General features: G+C 35.9%; 2 protein-coding genes across 3 annotated transcripts in view; both read left to right on the forward strand.

The window, feature by feature from the left end:
- srsf6a (serine and arginine rich splicing factor 6a) overlaps positions 1-4,273 on the forward strand; it is a 37,007-nt gene extending 32,734 nt beyond the window's left edge. The window contains exons 4-6 of the mRNA XM_073822930.1: positions 1,318-1,520; positions 3,253-3,330; positions 3,423-4,273. Of these exons, the coding sequence (XP_073679031.1) occupies positions 1,318-1,520; positions 3,253-3,330; positions 3,423-3,858 (717 nt within the window). The 3' untranslated portion in view covers positions 3,859-4,273. The remainder of the gene's footprint in view (positions 1-1,317; positions 1,521-3,252; positions 3,331-3,422) is intronic.
- Positions 4,274-10,000: 5,727 nt separating this feature from the next.
- Positions 10,001-19,690, forward strand: LOC141291637 (uncharacterized). 2 transcript variants are annotated; one of them, XM_073823793.1, is made up of 6 exons: positions 10,001-10,152; positions 10,469-10,491; positions 17,126-17,278; positions 17,373-17,495; positions 18,581-18,607; positions 18,747-19,690. In XM_073823793.1, exons 2-6 carry the CDS (start codon positions 10,485-10,487, stop codon positions 19,553-19,555), a joined length of 1,119 nt encoding a protein of 372 aa, XP_073679894.1. In that variant the 5' UTR covers positions 10,001-10,152; positions 10,469-10,484; the 3' UTR covers positions 19,556-19,690. The 2 variants fall into 2 exon arrangements, with proteins under 2 accessions (XP_073679894.1, XP_073679893.1); XM_073823792.1 differs by lacking the exons at positions 10,001-10,152; positions 10,469-10,491 and having other exon boundaries at positions 16,399-17,278.

Consider the following 19,690-nt stretch of genomic DNA (forward strand, 5'->3'; position numbering starts at 1 on the left):
ATTGAACTAAGCTATCTTTGGCATCTGATTCACTAAAACTGTCAAAAACACAAGAATTACATAGAAACACAGTTGGTTATGTCCAAAGTGAAAGTAAACCGTTGTGAGAAAAACAGATGCACGCCTGTAGACATTAGATGTGTGTAGCTCTTAAAGCGTCAGAACTAAACATGCTGCTGATTGTCATTAAATGGACAGTTCACCAAAAAAATTGCTTGCTTGCTTGTCCCAAACCTCTTTAGATTTAGAAGAATAAATGTAGATAACAGTACCATAGCTGGTTCCCACTGACTTTGGTAGTTGGAAAAAAGGACAAAATACTATGGGAGTAACTGGGGACCAGCAACTGTTTGATTACCCACATTCTTCAAAATAAGTTGTGTTCAGCATGTTTTATGTTTTAAAAAAAATCAAGAGAGTAAATGTTGACAGTTGTCATTTGAGTGATGGTAGTCTAATAAAACAAAAAATCACTCACTGCTCTTGACTGAAGAACTTTAATACAAGTTAATGTATACTTTTAGTGTTTTATTTTTATATTTGTTAATTCAATTTCTTGAATGCTGCTGCTAAATACACCTACTCTACCTGAAAATTGTTTTATTTTGATATTGTGTATTTGTAACATCTTTGTTCTCATTTTTTAATAACAAAGATTGTCTTCACTCATTTTGGCCTAAACATCTGCCATTCTTTTTATTTTATATTGTGTTACCATGTAGGGCTTTGGTTTTAAAATGGGGAAATTAGTTCGGCTGTACTGCTCAGACGACTTGCAAAATGGTAAAACCAACATGACAAAGAATTGTGATTAAAATTGTGATATTTCTGAAAAAGCGTGATTTTGATATTGTAGCTTTCATTCTTCAGGTCAATCATATATTCATTAAAGAGTTACTCTAAATAAGCATCCTTAATATCTATAGTTTTCTTTCAAATGTTAAAGTTGACACAGTCAATGCATACGTTGCATGTGCTGCACTTTATCTGTATTAGGGTTTCAAGGGGGTGGACAAATTCTGGACACTTTACAAAAATCCCTTGAAGATTAAAATAAAAAATCTGGAAAGTTTCCAAAATTTCTGAAATGTTTCTGAAATATTCCACATTTTTGCAACCCGAATCTGTGATCATTTTGTTTTATTAGTTGATTTATTGGAATTTGAAAGATAATATTGTTTGGTAATGAGATTGTTTTAGTCCTTGAAAACAAAAAAAAAGTGTGCTTGAAAAGTAGTTCTAAAAGTCCTGGAATTTCATTTTGCAGTTTCTGTACGAATGTTGTGCACGGAGGTAAAGTTTGTGTTTCCTTTGCAGGATTTCATGCGTCAGGCAGGTGAGGTAACCTACGCTGATGCCCATAAGGAGCGTGCCAATGAGGGAGTGATCGAGTTTCGCTCTTACTCTGACATGCGGAGAGCTCTGGAAAAACTGGATGGAACAGATATCAATGGCAGGAAAATTCGTCTGGTTGAAGACAAACCAAGGCGTCGTCGCTCCTATTCTGGCAGCCGCTCTCGGTGAGTGCTAACTTATCAACAACAAGTGCAACGCATCAATTTTTGGTGAAACTGGTAGGGTCATGCCTCTAGATTGCATTGGGTTTTGATTAATATTCAAGACATGTTGACACCTTGTTAGGGTCAGGACCTTGCTGGTAGGGGTGTGCAATATTGACAGAAAAAATACCTCTTTTCTGGGATAACGATAATTAGACCCTATTTTTCTGAGTGTGTTATTGTGCTGGTATCTTAAGGACGACGTGGACAGCTGAACCTTTTTTTTTTTTTTTTTTGATATTCTTTATATTCTGTGTGGTCAGTTCTCAGCAGTGATAAATTAATCTTTTCCAATAAGTTTAAATAGATTTTTACCTTTTACAGGCATTGCCTTTTATAAAACCATTTTTTTCTAGAAGTTTTAACCTGCAGTCACAAATACATAATGTTTTGATAACATTAAATACTAATGTTTGAAATTAGGGACGCACCGAATGTTCAGCAACCAAAATTATCTGGCTGAAAATGGCAAAAAAAAAAAAAAAAAAAAAAAGCTATTTTGAGGTTCGGCCGAATAAGCGAAAAGGCAGAAATAAATTATACTGAACAATGGTGTGACGTGATCAAATAGAGGCATGCACTAATGCAGCAAACATGTGGGCAGTGTGGAAACATTTAAAACTGTCCAAGAAAGATGCGAAAATTATTACAAGCACCGACAGCGAGAGACTGTTTAGAACTGTTGTTCTGTAAAATAAATTTAAAAAATAACAAAAATAACCACTCTATTAATACATTTATTACAACATTTTCCTTTGCTCAGCAAGGCTGCATTTATTTGTGCATTAAAAGCACATGCCTGATTCAAGAAGGGGCTCTTTTAAAAAAAATGGGCAAAGAATACACGAAAAGCCATGTTCAGTAATCGACCTTCGGCCCAGTGTTTAATTTTGTTCAGCTTCGGCCAAGAATTTAAATTTCGGTGCATCCCTATTTGAAATGTTTTAAAAAATTAAGGTACTTTAAATGTAAAATTACAACTGCCAATAGGTGTCAGCAAGTCACTGTTTAGGAGTTATTGCAAATGAAACTAATCATTTAAACAGTTTATTGAGGAACAAAACACAATCATATTGCAAAAACAGGAAATGTGGTGTCTAAAAAGTATGTCTCTTGATATTAACTTCTAAAAAAATATCACATGTAATCATACTGACTTTTGGAGTAAAAATAAAATTGCACTCTTTGTGTGATACTGATTTAACTGATTTAATTATATAAATATACATTTTCTGCCGCTACATCTTGAATAGACTAAATTATGCAGTGAAAGAATGCGCTCTAAATGCGTACATGTACTAGTTTAATGTATGCATGCACTTTTAGGTGTTTTGTTTGCTTTTTGTGATGTACTCGATAATGTCAAATCTCACGTCGTTAAAACAAATATTACAATAATATTGCAGACTATATATAGTGTGCACCACAACTTTCTGGGCAGTTTTCACCTCTGGTGTACCACAAGGTTCTATTCTGGGACATATTTAATTACTGATTATGATTTTTTTTTTTTTTTTTTTTTTTTTTTTTTTTTCTTCTTCAAAGGTTTTAAACTTTCCCATGTTTAATTGATAAACAATCCTGCCCCAGAATGCATGCTCAACAGAGCTTTGCTTTGATAAGAGCCAGTTGACACTGCATATAATGTTGTGTATGTAATAATCAGAGTAAGTTAACAAACGTCTCTTCCCAGTTCTCGTAGCCGGCGTCGTTCTCGTAGTAGGAGTCGCCGTAGCAGCCGTTCTCGGAGCAACTCAAGATCTCGCTCAAGGTATTTAAAAAAAAAAAAAATAGTAAATTAATAAATGTAAATACAAATGTTTGTGTCTCTTGCTTCAGCTGCTGTTTGTTTGTCTCTTGTAGGTCTCGCTCTCGCAGACACCGCTCCCGTTCCAGGTCAGGACACAGGTCTCGCTCCAAATCTCCATCGAGCAAGTCTCGCTCACGCAATCGTAAATCTCACTCTCGCTCCCGCACACACAAATCCCGCAGTCGATCCACCAGCCGCAAGTCTCGCTCCCGCTCCGATGACCGCAAGTCCCGCTCTAAGAGCACTTCCAAAGTCAAGTCGGATCGTGGACGCTCCAAGGAGAAATCGGTCAGCAAGAAATCCAGAAGCAGATCTGCTTCACCCATGGAGAACGGCGACGGGGGTCGTGCCAAATCTGCTTCCCGCTCTCCATCGCCTCAGGCTGAGAAGAGCCAATACAAGTCTCCAGACAGGCGTTCACGCTCTCGATCGAAGTCTGGCTCGCGCTCCAAATCCCGCTCTCGTTCTAGATCTGCGTCCCAAGATTAGTATTAATTGTGGTCTGATTATTTTGGTTTTGGTTTTCCCCCCACATCCTTACGAGTCCAGTTGTCTAGGATAGTTTTCTAATGGTCATGATGGGATCCAGCTCCATTTCATTTGTTTTATTTCACCTATCTTCTATAGTAAAAGTGAATCACAGTTTCGATATTTTATATACGATAACAATGGCATGAAAATAAGTGATTTAATTTAGTGTGCTGCACGTCAGTCCTTTTTATAAACATGGTCCTCTGTGTCCTGTGTGGCTGGAAGAAGCCTCTCGGCAAGGAAACAAAGAGCCGCTGGATCTTGTGGCTTATTATTATAAAACTATTATAGGAAAAATCTAGGCTTCGGTTTCTTCATGTAATAGTTCATTGAAAACTGTCGGATTTTGTTTTATTAAAATCCAGTCTATTTATCTTATTGTTGTGTGGTCTTTTTAACGCTTCTTCCAGCAAAAATCAATGATTTGTAAAGCTATTGTTTTTCTTCCTTAGCAGATAAAAGTGGTACTTAAAGAAGTTCACTTCCAGAACCAAAATTCACAGATTTACTCATCCCCTTGTCATGCAAGATGTTCATATCTTTCTTTCTTCAGTCGATAAGAAATAGTTTCTCCATATAATGGATGTCAATGGTGCCCCCAAGTTTGAACGTCCAAAATGCAGCTTCAAAGGGCTCTAAACGATCCCAGCCGAGGAAGAAGGGCCTTATCTAGCAAAACGATCAGTCATTATTGAAACAAATTAACAATTTAAATACTTTTTAACATCCAACACTCGTCTTGTCAAAGTCTGTATGAACTGTTTTTGTCTGGTTCAATACAGTTAAGGGTATGTTGGAAACTCCCATCTTGTTTTCTTCCCTAACTTCACAATCGACCTACATCTCTGCAGAAATACCGACTAGGTGTTTATAAAGTGATTATGCAAAGAAGATCAAACAACGATTTTGAAGTTCAAGAAAAAGAGACGGGAGTTTTCCAACATACCCTAACTGTATTGACCATATTGAACTGGAAACAAACAGTTTATGCAGACAATATGAGTGTTTGAGGTTTAAAAAGTATATAAATTGTAAATTTGTTTCGAAAGTGGCCAATTGTTTTGCTAGATAAGACCCTTCTCCCTGGTCTGGGATCATTTAAAGCCCTATGAAGCTGCATTTAAACTGCATTTTGGAAGTTCAAACTCAGGGGCACCATTGAAATCCATTATATGGAGAGAATTCCTGAATATTTTTCCTAAAGAAACCTAATTTCACATCGACTGAAGAAAGAAAGACATGAACATCTTGGATGACAAGGAGGTGAGTAAATCTATAGATTTTTGTTTTGGAAGTGAACTACTCCTTTAGGGCCTGTTCGCACTAACAGCTATAATAGCGCTTTATTTTACAGTCAAGTTGTGTGTGTGCATACTGTCTACTTATAGTGATTACAATAACTGGTAATAACTAGGTACTAACTCTAAACCTTCATCTAAATCACTATAATAACTAAGTTGAAATAATTCTATGGGAATAGGAAAGTCCACAAAATGGAGATGAACAAATATTGCTTTTTTTTCCAGCTGATAAACCAATTTGAATTGAATTTGGCTTTAGACTTAGGATCTTGACTATTTAAAGCAGCAGATAACACAACGTTACTGCTTGTAAGAGATGTATATGATAAATTGATTCCTGTATGAAGACTTTCCATTGTCTAGCACTGACAGCAGAGCACTTTTCATGATGAAAAGTTCAAGATCTCACGGCTTTCCATTGCTAGAAGGAAATGCTGGCAGGAGTGCTTTGATTGCAGTAAGCTTAGCTCTTGGCTTTCTGAGCATAACAATAGCAGAATCACTTCAAAGTGACTCTCTTCCCATACAGCCTGATCTGAAAGCAAGGAAAAGGAGGAAACAAACTGTAAGGAAGATGTTTGCATTAGAAATATTTCCGCTGATCTGGTACTACAACTAAAAGTAACTCATAGGTGAATGTTTTATGGAGAATGTTGTTTATATTAATAATAGACATTGACCTAAGCTACACTCTTAAAAATAAAGGTGCTTTAGAAGGTTCTTCACAGCGATGCCATAGAAGAACCATTTTTAGTTCTTGACAAAGAACCATTCAGTCAAAGGTTCTTTAAACAACCATCACTTTCTTACCTTTTTATAATCTGAAGATGTTAAAGGTTCTTTATAGAACCATTTAGACAAAAAAAGCTCTTCTATGGCATCGTAAAGCACCTTTATTTTTAAGAGTCCTGTGATATTAAAGATTATATTAGATGCATTTGTAATGTATGAATGCAGGGGTTTTTAACTTGCAGGAGGACCTCAGCCCTGCACATTTAAAAAATGTCTTCATCTAACACACCTGATTCAACTCATCAGCTCATTAGTAGAGCCTGCAAGACTTGAATTGGGTGTCTAATACGGAAAAAAACTGGGACAGGTCTGAAAACCCTTGCAATACAGTTTTTTACAGACGCATTTCTCAATACTTAGGTCACTTTTGCAAAACTCTTCACACAATTCTCCTAACCGACTTTCAGCTTGCCATCCCGTGGTAACTAGGAATTACACAAGATTCAGCCTGGATTCAGAAGAAGAGATGATGCCAGCCTTGAAACAACATTCAGCACTACACAATTTTTCTACAAGTTTGATTGCAACACTTAATCATTACTATTAGTGTTCATCATCTGTATGATTACACCATTACTGATTTTAACATTTATACCATAGGTACATCGACTTGACACAGTAGTCACCACTAATAAGCTACTAAATATATTGTAGTAGCCTACTTTTTTTTGTACAGCTGCTTTGCAATGATTTGTATTGTGAAAAGCACTATACAAATAAACTTGAATTGAATTGAAACTTGAAAGCAGTTCATTTCACATTCAAAATGCACTACAACTACCAAAACACTTTATTCAGGTCTCAAATAAACTCATTCTTCCAGAACACTAGCAAAGGTTGACAGCCAACAAACATGAGCTAAAAAACACTAACAGCTTGTGGCATCACACAGTGTTTTCTTGTGTAAAACAAGGACACATCTCTGTTTATAATTGCAATATATATATGTTACTGGAATGAATCAGACATGATGCAGAATTCGTCAATATTTTATGCCGTTTATTTTTATTTGGGTCCATGTTTACATCACAATACAAACCTATTCAGCAGTTGTCTCCTTTCGTAATGAAATTGAAAGAGTAACACCTGTGTAGATGTTCATCTACAATGAGAATCAGCTGTGGCTGGTTTAACTGCATTTTCAGATTTGAAATATCAATAAAATATTGCTGTTGAACTTTGCTGTCTTATTCAGTTTTGCATTATGTTATTGTTTTGAGGATAAGTTTAACAGTTTTGAAAACAGTATATAAGCATGTGCAAAATGTCCTGTACGTACAAAGATTTTTGGCAGTTGTTGTGTCTGACTGAGAAAAGAATTCATGAAATTTGAGAGATGTAGTCATTGAATGCATTTTGTGCCAAAACAATGATAATTGATCCTCAGTTTAGCCCACATAGACTTCTGTTGTGCTCACTGTGTCAAGAGTTTTGCAAAAGTGACCAAAGTATTAAGAAATGAGTCCTAGCATCTGTAAAAAAAACTGTAATGACATAGTCTGTCCAGCACTGGCAATCATCCACGGTCCTGCAAATCAGTCCTACATCCTACAACAAAAAAATGATGGAATCACCACACTTAAATGTTGTTCACCCAATTTTTTTGTACTTCATAGCAAATAAACAAATCACAGATATGACACAACCATTTTTGTTCATTAATTCAACATTTTGGTTATGTAAAACATACCTCAAACAAATCAGATTAAGTTCTTTTAATTAATGGAAAATTAGTTTCCATATCAAGTACAGGAAAAACGCATTTATATGGAATCATTCAATGTTGAGGAAAAAAAAATATGGAATCATAAACCAAAAAACAGGATTAGTACTTTGTTGCACCTCTTCTGGCATTTATGACGGCCTGAATTCACTAATGAAAAACCAACTTTCTTGAATAGCGGTTGACAGATCAGCTTTGCAAGATGGAGCCCAGTTTTTCAATTTCCAGCATACATTTTCAATCAGATTGAGATGCGGACTGTTTGCTGGTAATGTCATTGAGTTGATGTGCCTTTCCTGAAGAAAAGCTTTAACACTCTTTGCTCTGTGGCAAGGTGCATTATCATCCTAACATAATCACCAAACTTCTTTTCTATTGATGGAATGAGAAAAGTGTGCAAGGTTTCAGTGTAAACCTGTGAATTGACTGTTGAGGTAAGGATGGTCTTTTACCTGACATTCAACCCCATTATTAGAAATGAGTTGGGAAATTTGATTGTTTTCTTCAGGCAGTCATCTTGTTACATTTCGTTAGAATGGCACCAGACAAAAGATCCAGCATCTTCTTCTTGTCCATTTCAGAGTTGTGATTCATCACTGAATATCACTTTCATCCAATCATTCACACTCCATGACTACTTCTCTTAAGCCCGCTCCAATCTTGTTTTCTTTTGTTTAGGTGCTGGTTTTAAACTGATGTAAATCTCATTTCATTCAGCCGGTTTCTCACAGTTCTGTCTCACATCGACTCTTCATTTCCACATTTGTTCATCATTTGTTTCGTTGTGCATTTTTTATTTTCAAGGCAAATTGCTTTGAGATTTCTATCATGAAAAACTGATGTCTTCCTTAATCTGCCTGTATGTTTTCGGGGTTTTTTTATCTTTCCATTTTGTTTATACTTACACCAAATTTCAGAAACAACTTTCAACTTAGATCCAGCTTCTTTTGCCACACTTTTTGATGGATTTCCATCTTGAAGGAGTTTTATAATCCGTTTCATCATTTCAACTCACAGCTTTCTTGGTTTAGACATGTTTCCTTACAATAAGCCATGTTCTACAGCTCTTTAAGGTCTGTAAGCACTCTCTTTTAACTGCTGACTAATTAGCATTTTAGATATGTGTTTCAGAAATACAAATTTCATCATTTTCAGATTCAGATTCCATATTTTTTTTCCTCGACATTTAATGATTCCATATTTTTTTAGAATTGCATGATATTAACTCGTAATTGTAAGTTACTAATTTAGAAATGCATGATATAAACTCATAATTGTGAGTTAAAAAGTCCGAATTCCCTTATTCTGAAAAATTAAGTCAGAATTTTGTGATATAAATTCGTAATTGTGTGAAAGGGCTTTTACATTTGCCAAAATGTAACTTTTTATTTTAAAAACAAACAAGCAAGCCCTGCCCAGATTTAAAATGTAACGTGAAAGTATACAGCTAAAGTATAATGCAATGTGTCCTTTCCATAAAAAGTAAGTTTCTTTTTTAGGGAGTAATGCAATATTATAATGCACTACATATAAAAGAAACTTTCCCCAACACTGGTCCCATAATCTGCAATCAGAAAGTGTCCCACATGAGCATTTGTGTCAATAACTCACATGACGATGTAAAGAACTGGCTCAATTAATTAAATCCATTACCTGTTACTTTTGTTTTCGGCTTCAGAATCAAGTTACTCTTAACCAGTGGTTTATTGGATAAATATAGAGAGTGTGAGGCATAGATATTATATATATATATATATATATATATGCCTCACACTCTCTACTGTTCAAAAGAGCGCAGGAAAATAAAATAAATAGGCAAATAAAGACCTAAACTGTCAGAAACTTTCATAAGACACCCAACTATGTGTTGTTGTTTTTTTATTTCCGAGATTTAACATATAATTAAACAAATTAAAAATGGCACTATCATTTGAGCATGAATTATGAATCCCAAGTGAATTGACAGTATGTTTTAAAACACGCTGCTATATCAGTATTACTCTGTTTAATGTAAACATGACACACAGTTGCAAAATCAGAAGTTATCGTTTGTTTTTTGTATTCTGGGATGTGAAATGGATAAAATGCACGTGTAGTTTACCTAAATACGTCGCTCTTGCTCTGTGACAAACAGACCTTTGTCATTGTACTTTAGTAAAGTAGGTCCTTATTTGAAAATGGGAAACATGTTTTTTTTGTCAGCAGCAGCAGCACGTCTTTCAAAAGGCGACAGTCACGTGACTCTGCGTCAGACATTCGGCGTCGCACAGCTGCTCACTCGCTTGTTTTATTTCTAATATAGCGTATGTATATGTTTTTTTCAAACAGCAGTTGATCGATGCTCTTAAAATTGTGGTATCGTCTTTAGAGAATCGGTATCGAGAGATCTGACAGGAAATTTGATTTGATTTACATCCACACATCTGCTTGTGGGAGGTTAGTAGATATATCTTTGTTCATTATGGTTATAGTAAACGGTTTCAGTACTACTATTAACGTGAACTGTTACCAAAAACACTACGTTAATCACAGTTTACACTAAAATGCCATAGTTCTTGTGCATACTGTAAAAATACAATTCTAAGAAGCATCACAATCTGTTATTTTGTGTAATTGTGTGATTTATTTTGGCATAGACTCCTAGTTTTACTGTAGTAAAAATAGTAGTATATTGTTATAATGTAGTTTTTCAGAGTATGTTTTAAATAGTATTTCGTGCTTAATTAAATTTGTCTTTTAAATGTATTTATAGGCTCCGAAAGTGAATCATGACTGGTGAGTATAAAGCTTTATATTAGAATTATAATTTTCTTTAAGTGCTGATTTTTGATTTTAAAGTAAGGGCTATGAATAACATTACTTTAGTGTTTTACCACATAAGTTAAACGCTGTCATAAATATCAAAACATAATATATTACTTTAGAAGTTCAGGAAACCATATCTCAACCCTGCTGAAAAAACAGCATATGCTGGTTAGGTATGTTTTGGTGCTGGGATGCTGGTTTATGAAGGTCTTTTGCTGGTTTATATGGAAGTTTTTTCCTAACAAAATTCAAATGAAAATTCAAATGCCTAAAAAGATCAAATAATAAATTAAACTCTCAAAACAACTGCTCAAATGATAAATCAAATGCTCAAATTATTAAATAATAAATCAAACTCTTAAAATTTGCTTCTCAAATGAGAAATCAAATGTTCAAATGCGATTTCATTTCCTCATTTGGGGAAGCATAAACTGTATCAAAAAGCTAATTAAAAATCTTTTGTATTTTATATTTAATTTTCATTATTAACCCAGTATAAACCTGTCATAATTAAATCTATAGTTCAGTGCTCAAATCATAAATCAAATGCTCATACCGACATGACAAATAATAAATCAAATTCTCAAACCAACATCGCAAATGGCAAATCAAATGCTCGTACGGACATCGCAAATGATAAATAAAATACTCAAACGGAAACCGCAAAAGGCAAATCAAATGCTCAAATGGACATCGCAAATGATAAATCAAATGCATTGCTGCAGCGAGACGCTCCTCGCGAGTCCTGCTACAGCGAGAACCACAACGGTACGCACGATAAGTCAATATTCATCATTAACCAAACGCTTTAGCCTGCCTCAAGATCTCACTGTTTACACTCCATTCATGCATGTGAGCAAACAAATTCTACACTTATTTACCTGTTCTACATTCTTTTACTTTGTTTTTACCCTATTTTATAAACCATCAGAACCACAAAACCAGTCATAAGGTTAAATTTTACAAAACTGAGATGTATTCATCATATAAAAGCTCTATAAATAAGCTTTCCATTGATGTATGGTATGTTAGGATAGGACAATATTTGTCCGAGATACATCTATTTGAAAATCTGGAATCTGAGGGTGCAAAAAAATCTAAATACTGAGAAAATCACCTTTAAAGTTGTCCAAATTAGGTTCTTAACAATGCATATTACTAATCAAAAATTACATTTTGATATATTTACAGTAGGAATTTTACAAAAAATCTTCATGGAACATGATCTTTACTTAATTTCCTAATGATTTTTGGCATAAAAGAAAAATCAATAATTTTGACCCATTCAATGTATTTTTGGCTATTGCTACAAACATACCCCAGCGACTTAAGACTGGTTTTGTGGTCCAGGGTCACATATGTGTATTTATTAGGGGTGTGACAAGACACTTATCTCACAAGACAAGACATGATACTGGGTTCACGAGAACGAGAACAGATTTTTAAACTTTTTTAAAGAAACGCTGAATGATGAAATATATAGGAAGAAAATAGGGAAACTTTGTATTTTATTCAACTAAAAAACACAAAATGAAAAAAAAAAAAAAACGCAGGTGCATTTTGATATGAACTTGTACTTTATAAAATTAAACTTCTATTTTAATGAATGATATGAAGTAATAAACATGTAAACCAAAGTTGCATGATTCTGGATAAATTGTAAAACAATTTTCTTTTATAAATTGGAGATACTTTTTTAAACGTGCAGTTGTCGCCACCTCCTGGTGGAAGAGGATAAGCGTTAATACATGTTAAGATACTTTCGTTTTGATCGATACTGTAGGCAATACGTGATTATAAGGTTTTATTCCAGTACTTATGTTATTTAAATGTGTAGTGTTATCAAACATGTGGTACTTCATTCATGTTTCATTCAACACAGCATTTGACAGTAACACAGTTGTATAATGAAATAATAAAATAATGATAAAATAAAATAATACAATAAATAATTAAAGGTGCAGTGTGTAGATTTTTGCGGCATCTAGCGGTGAGATTGTGATTGGCATAGATATATATACGTAGATACCCCATAGACCTTTCTCACAACTTCCGTATTTTGCACCGGAAATACGTAATTGCTGTGTAAACCTATTTCCGCCCCGGTATGCCGGTAACCAGTTAAACAACGTGAAAAACGCTTAACGTGGCTTAATGTATGTAAAAATCGACCAGGAAACCCCAAGTTTCTGTAAAACCTTACGTGGAACAAACATTAACTACTATCAAAAGAACGAGCCCTTATTCCACAGATAAAGTGAATTATATCACGTTAAGCGTTTTCTCCCCCATAGAAGCCCATTATAATTAACAGCTTAACGTGGTTTAACGTACCTCAACTGCGACCAGGGAAGACCAAACTTCTGTTACATTTTACTTATAATAAATACTTGCTTCTCTCAAAAGAATGAGCTCTTATTCAGCATATAAAGTGATCGCCCCCCATAGAAGTCCATTATAACAAACCATGTTAAGCTTTTTCCTTAATGGAGTTCTATAGGGAGAAAACGCTTAACACGATATAATTCACTTTATATGATGAATGAGATCTCATTCGTTTGACAGCAGCAAGTACTTTTATATAAGTATTTTTTGACAGAAATTTGTTTTTTTCCCAGTCGTTGTTAAGATACGCTAAACCACGTTAAGCTGTTTCCTTATGGGTTTCTATGGGGACGCTTAACGTGATATTATTAACTTTATATGCTGAATAAGAGCTCATTCTTTTGACAGCAGAAAGTGTTTATTATAAGTAAAATTTTAAGCCACGTTAAGCTTTTTTTTTGTATAATGGACTTCTATGGGGGGCGATCACTTTATATGCTGAATAAGAGCTCGTTCTTTTGAGAGCAGCAAGTGTTTATTATAAGTGAAATTTAACAGAAATTTGGTCTTCTCTGGTCGCTGTTGAGGTAAGTTAAACCACGTTAAGCAGTTTCCTTATAATGAGCTTCTATGGGGGAGAAAACGCTTAACGTGATATAATTCACTGTCTGTGGAATAAGGGTTTGTTCTTTTGATAGTAGTTAGTGTTTGTTCCAAGTAAGGTTTGACAGAAATTTGGAGTTTCCTGGTCGTTTTTTACGTACGTTAAGCCACGTTAAGCGTTTTTCACGTTAAGCGTTTTAGAACGTCCCGGATAAACTTCGTGGAAAAATGTATATCCTTTATCCAATTTGTTCCTCTTTGTGACGGAGTTTTCCTCCATGACTCTTATCACGTCGGCAAAAGTTATCTTTGGCAACAGTGAGGGAAGTTGTGTAGACTCTCTCCATTTTAATTTTAAATTACCCGGCTTTCTGCTGTGTTGACATTACACAGGAAGTCTGCATACCCTGCGATTGCGTATTTCCGGTTTCTGTGAGAAAGGTCTATTGGACCGCTCCAAGCACGTAGATGCGTCGCCACTTTGGAACGGTCCACTTGACGTCATTCACCATACTGTAGGTTCGCAGACCAACGGCTGTTCAGGACTGTGGCATTTCAAATATTCAGCGATTACTATGGTGATTTACATAGATCCGTGGGTGAATGACGTCAAGTGGACCGCTGCAAAATGGCGGACGGCTTACGTATAAAGGCCCATAGAAACAGTCACTAATGAGGCATCTACGTATATATATCTATGATTGGACCGCTCCAAGCACATAGATGCGTCCGCCATTTTGGAACGGACCACTTGACGTCATTCACCATACAGTAGGTTCGCAGACCAACGGCTGTGCAGGACTGTGGCATTGCGAATATTCAGTGATTACTATGGTGATTTACTTAGATCTATGGGTGAATGACGTCAAGTGGACCGCAGCGAAATGGCGAACGGCTTACGTATAAAGGCCCATAGAAACAGTCGCTAATGAGGCATCTACGTATATATATCTATGATTGGACCGCTCCAAGCACATAGATGCGTCCGCCATTTTGGAACGGACCACTTGACGTCATTCACCATACAGTAGGTTCGCAGACCAACGGCTGTGCAGGACTGTGGCATTTCGAATATTCAGTGATTACTATGGTGATTTACTTAGATCTATGGGTGAATGACGTCGAGTGGACCGCAGCAAAATGGCGAACGGCTTACGTATAAAGGCCCATAGAAACAGTCGCTAATGAGGCATCTACGTTTATATATCTATGGTGATTGGAACCAACGGCTCCCGTCCACCGCTCACCCCTCCCTTTACAGAAGCTACGGTGGCCCACACGGGATTAAGATGTCGTCGTTTTAGACAGCAAAGAGTAATGAGGTTTCTTTTAAAACGTAAATTAAGTAATTATATTTACTTAATAATTAAATAAAACGATGTTATTGTGAATATTACAGTTACTTGTTCATCATTGTGTCAGTGTTTTTCCGCTAGAACAACAGTGATGAAACACGATCTGTAGAGCAGTTTGTCCGTTTAGGGCTACTGTAGAAACAATAGGCGACTTCCATGTGAGGGGACCCGCGGTGTATGTAGATATAAACTGATAATTTTAAGGTAATAAAAACATAATGGTTCATTAAGTAAGGTCTTAATTCATCCCTGAAAACATAGTTATGTATACTATATTGCATTTCTGTCTAGAGATCCTCTTAAATATTACACATTGCACCTTTAATAAATAATGAATCAAATGTTATTCTTCGTTAATGTTAATGTTAATTTTCATTAGAGCTTAAGCTTGCCAAATAATTAATTTAGCACATTAAGGGGATATATTATTCAACCACCTAGTTTATTTTTTTAAAAAGTACTGATACTGATTTTATGACTTTTTGGCTGATATGAAATGTACCCCTAAATAGAACACCGGCGCGACGCTTATTGCCACAGAACCTGCTCTTTATTAACTATATTACATAAAGGGAAAAAATAAAAAAGGTACGGTACAGGTAAATAAGTGTAGAAATTGCACTGTTTGATCACATGCATGAATTGTGAGATCTTGAGGCAGTTTAAAGCGTTTGGTTAATGATAAATATATTGACTTATCGTGCGTACCGTTGTGGTTCACACTGTAGCAGGACTCGCTGCATTTGGGGTAAGAAATAAGTAATTATATATTGTACAAGAGGCCAAATTAATAGAAAAAGACCCAAGTGGTACTGTGTGATCGTTCACACTGATCTTTGTGGCAGGTTTTGATGGCAGCTCGTACCTGTCAAGCAAATATTTTACTCGCGATCTTGCTCGTGGCGTCTCAAAGCTCCGCCTTCACTATGCTTGATTGACACTCCTCATTTGCATTTGATTTATCATTTGCGATGTCCATTTCAGCATTTGATTTATCATTTGCTGTTTCAGTTTGGACGTTTGATTTATCATTTAAGCATTTGATTTGTCTTTTGTGGTTTGCGTTTGAGTGTTTTATTTAATATTTTAGCATTTGATTTATCATTTGAAGATTTGATTTGCCTTTTGCGGTTTCCGTTTGAGTATTTTATTTATCATTTGCGATGTCCGTACGAGCATTTGATTTGCCATTTGCGATGTTGGTTTGAGAATTTGATTTATTATTTGTCATGTCGGTATGAGCATTTGATTTATGATTTGAGCACTGAATTATAGATTTAATTATGACAGGTTTATACTGGGTTAATAATGAAAATTAAATATAAAATACAAAAGATTTTTAATTTGATTTTTGATACAATTTATGCTTCCCCAAATGAGAAAATTAAATCGCATTTGAACATTTGATTTCTCATTTGAGAAGCCATTTTAAGAGTTTGATTTATTATTTATTAATTTGAGTATTTGATTTATTATTTGAGAAGTTGTTTTGAGATTTTGATTTATTATTTGTTCTTTTTAGGCATTTGAATTTTCAATTTAATTTTGTTAGGAATAAACTTCCATAGGTTTATGCTGGTCATGTTGCTGGTCAAGGACCAGCATAAACCAGCAAAGGACCAGCATTAACCAGCAAAAGACCATCATAAACCAGCAAAGGACCAGCAGAAACCAGCAAAAGACCATCACAAACTAGCAAAGGGCCAGCAGAAACCAGCAAAGGACCAGCAAAAGACCATCATAAACCAGCAAAGCACCAGCAGAAATCAGCAAAGAACCATCATAAACCAGCAAAAGACCATCATAAATCAGCAAAAGACCATCACAAACCAGCAAAGGGCCAGCAGAAACCAGCAAAGGACCAGCAAAAGGTCATCATAAACCAGCAAAGCACCAGCATAAACCAGCAAAGGACCAGCAGAAACCAGCAAAGGACCAGCATTAACCAGCAAAAGACCATCATAAACCAGCAAAGCACCCAGCATAAACCAGCAAAAGACCATCATAAACCAGCAAAGCACCAGCATAAACTAGCAAAAGACCATCATTAACCAGCAAAGCACCAGCATAAACCAGCAAAAGACCATCATAAACCAGTAAAGCACCAGCATAAACCAGCAAATGACCATCATAAACCAGCAAAGGACCATCATAAACCAGCAAAGGACCAGCATAAACCAGCAAAGGACCAGCATAAACCAGCTAAAACCATCATCCCAGTACCAAAACATACCTAACCAGCATATGCTGTTTTGTTCAGCAGGGAAGTGATCCACATGGTTCAATAAGATGTATTTTATATATTTGTATGACTTCCACAGAGCGAGTATTTGTGTTTGTTGATGAAGAGGAGCTTTTCAGTGTGATGAAGGACCTTGACTGTCTCTACTGTAGAAATCCAGTAACTGCATCTAAACATCACCTCAAAAAGAGACATCTCAGATTCGCTATATATTATAAAGATTCTGGCATCGGTAATTGACCAGTTACCATTTCAACAACACATATTTTGCACACTAATAGTATTTTACCCTCGTTCTCAACTGTGATGTTGTCTGTTTTTGACAGGGAAGTTTTCTATCCCCTGTTATTGTTCTGATGGAGGCCACGGCAGGAGCCACTGGCATTGCCCCATGTGCTTAAAAATATTGCAAAGGACAAAGGATTACAAAATCCATATTACCAACCACGGTTTGTGTCCGTCACAAGACATTTTTTATGGAATGGTCTTGAATGCAAAATGTAATATCAAATCTGAATTGGGCTGTATAGTAATAAGGTGTAAAAAGTACTTACTCAGTGAACAATGCAAAAGTGCAACTTTGCTACCTCAATATTCTTCCTCAGATTAGATTACAAAAATGTACAGATATTGGACTCACCCCCTTGTCATCCAAGATGTTCATGCCTTTCTTTCTTCAGTCGTAAAGAAATTATGTTTCTTGAGGAAAACATTTCAGGATTTTTCTCCATATAGTGGACTTTTATGAGTTTGAACTTCCAAAATGCAGTTTAAATGCAGCTTCAAATGGCTCTAAATGATCCCAGCCGAGGGAGAAGGGTCTTATCTAGCAAAACTAACAGTTATTACAATGTCTATACTATTTACCTCAAACGCTCATCTGGTCTAGCTCTGCTAGATGGTTAAAAAGTATATAAATAACCGATCGTTTCACTAGATAAGACCCTTAACTTTAAGCTGGGATTGTTTAGAGCCCTTTAAAGTTGCATTTAAACTGCATTTTGGAAGTTCAAACTCATAGAAGTCCACTATATGGAGAAAAATCCTGAAATGTTTTCCTCAAGAAACATAATTTCTTTACGACTGAAGAAAGAAAGACATGAACATCTTGGATGACAAGGGGGTGAGAAAATTATCTGTACATTTTTGTTCTGGAAGTGAACTACTCCTTTAATATGCATAAGATAAAATAAAATTATAATGTACTTTTCAAGATGAAATAAAACTGTAAGAAGTAAAAAGTTTTTTTTCTTCAGAAATGTATTTAATTACAAATCCCCCAAAATAATAGAAAAGTACAGTAATCAAGTAAAATTACTTCATATAGTATTTTACACCTCTAATAGTTATTTTTCTTAGCTTTGTCATTTTTACATAAACATTACCATTAAAAGATATACACCGTATATACATACTTATTAGCATTATCTACATTGTAGATAGAATATAAACAAAATATGCTTATTTGAGCACATCCAAGGTAATTCTTGTTAATTAATATCCTTCAATATTGATGTGTTTCATATGTCTGCAGGTGTTGAAATGACAGACAAATCCACAGGTGAGCAATGCTGCTTAATCATTTTTCAATTGCAGAGATATATCCAAGAGAATATTTAATGACTCCAGTGCTTATTTAAGATTTTTAGTTTCGGAAAACTAAATTGGGATTCATCTGAAAGTTTTATTTCTTTTTCCAGTCGAGCTACAACCTACAACAGTCCTCTTAGAAAGTGTAGAAACGGACAACGAAGACAAGACACCAGGCAACAAGTCATCGTGCCAAAAGTGTGGGATCCACTTTACCACCACATCAAATTTGAGACGACATGAGAGATTACAGCACAGCCAAGACCAGCAGCCCATTTTATGCGTAGATGCCAAAAATGCAATCTATGTTACGCCCAAGGATCTGCACGGACCTAGAGTGCCCATTCACATCCGCAAATCCTTCTCCTTACAGGTTCTTCTGTGTGAACTGGAGGAATGCTGGGATTTCATGAAAGCGCAGGCCCAGAGCGGGAATCCTGGTAAGGAATGCCGTCACCTCGTCAGAACTAATCACGCGCGGCACTACGTTCCCCCTCCGCCGCTATGCGCTAACTCGCTAGAGGAAATGACCCACAAACACCTCCTGTCCACGTCAGAGAAACAAGAGTGCCAGGAGATGAACTCCAGGGCATGTATAGAGGGAGTCAATTGTGTGTACCCTATTTTTTGGGGCGAGCATGACCTTTCAGAGAGGTGTGTTTACTTTTCTGTGTACGCTGACCTTGAGGACAAATGGTGTCAGTTTGGAAGGACACGTGTCTCGTTTGACACCAAGTCTGGCAACTGGAAGTGTCTGTGTGAACGCAGAAGACAGCGCTGCATCCATAAGTGTTTATGCATGTGGTGGTTGTTTCAGGAGCATCTAGAGTTGTTGCAAAATGCCCTAGATGTCAATGCCGAAAGAGTCGGCGTGCTTGAGGAAGTGGTTAAAATGACTACTGAGGGAGACCTCTGCTAAACTCAACATCCGTCAGAACTTTACTCTCATTTCTGTCTTCACTCAATAAAAACACCAGACACACCATTCATTTTGACTTGTAATTTGTTAACAGTTATTTTGCAAAAACTCATATGCTGTGCTGTTTGCAGTGTT

Source organism: Garra rufa, chromosome 18 (assembly GCF_049309525.1).
Source record: "Garra rufa chromosome 18, GarRuf1.0, whole genome shotgun sequence".
In the NCBI taxonomy this organism is placed as follows: Eukaryota; Metazoa; Chordata; class Actinopteri; order Cypriniformes; family Cyprinidae; genus Garra; species Garra rufa.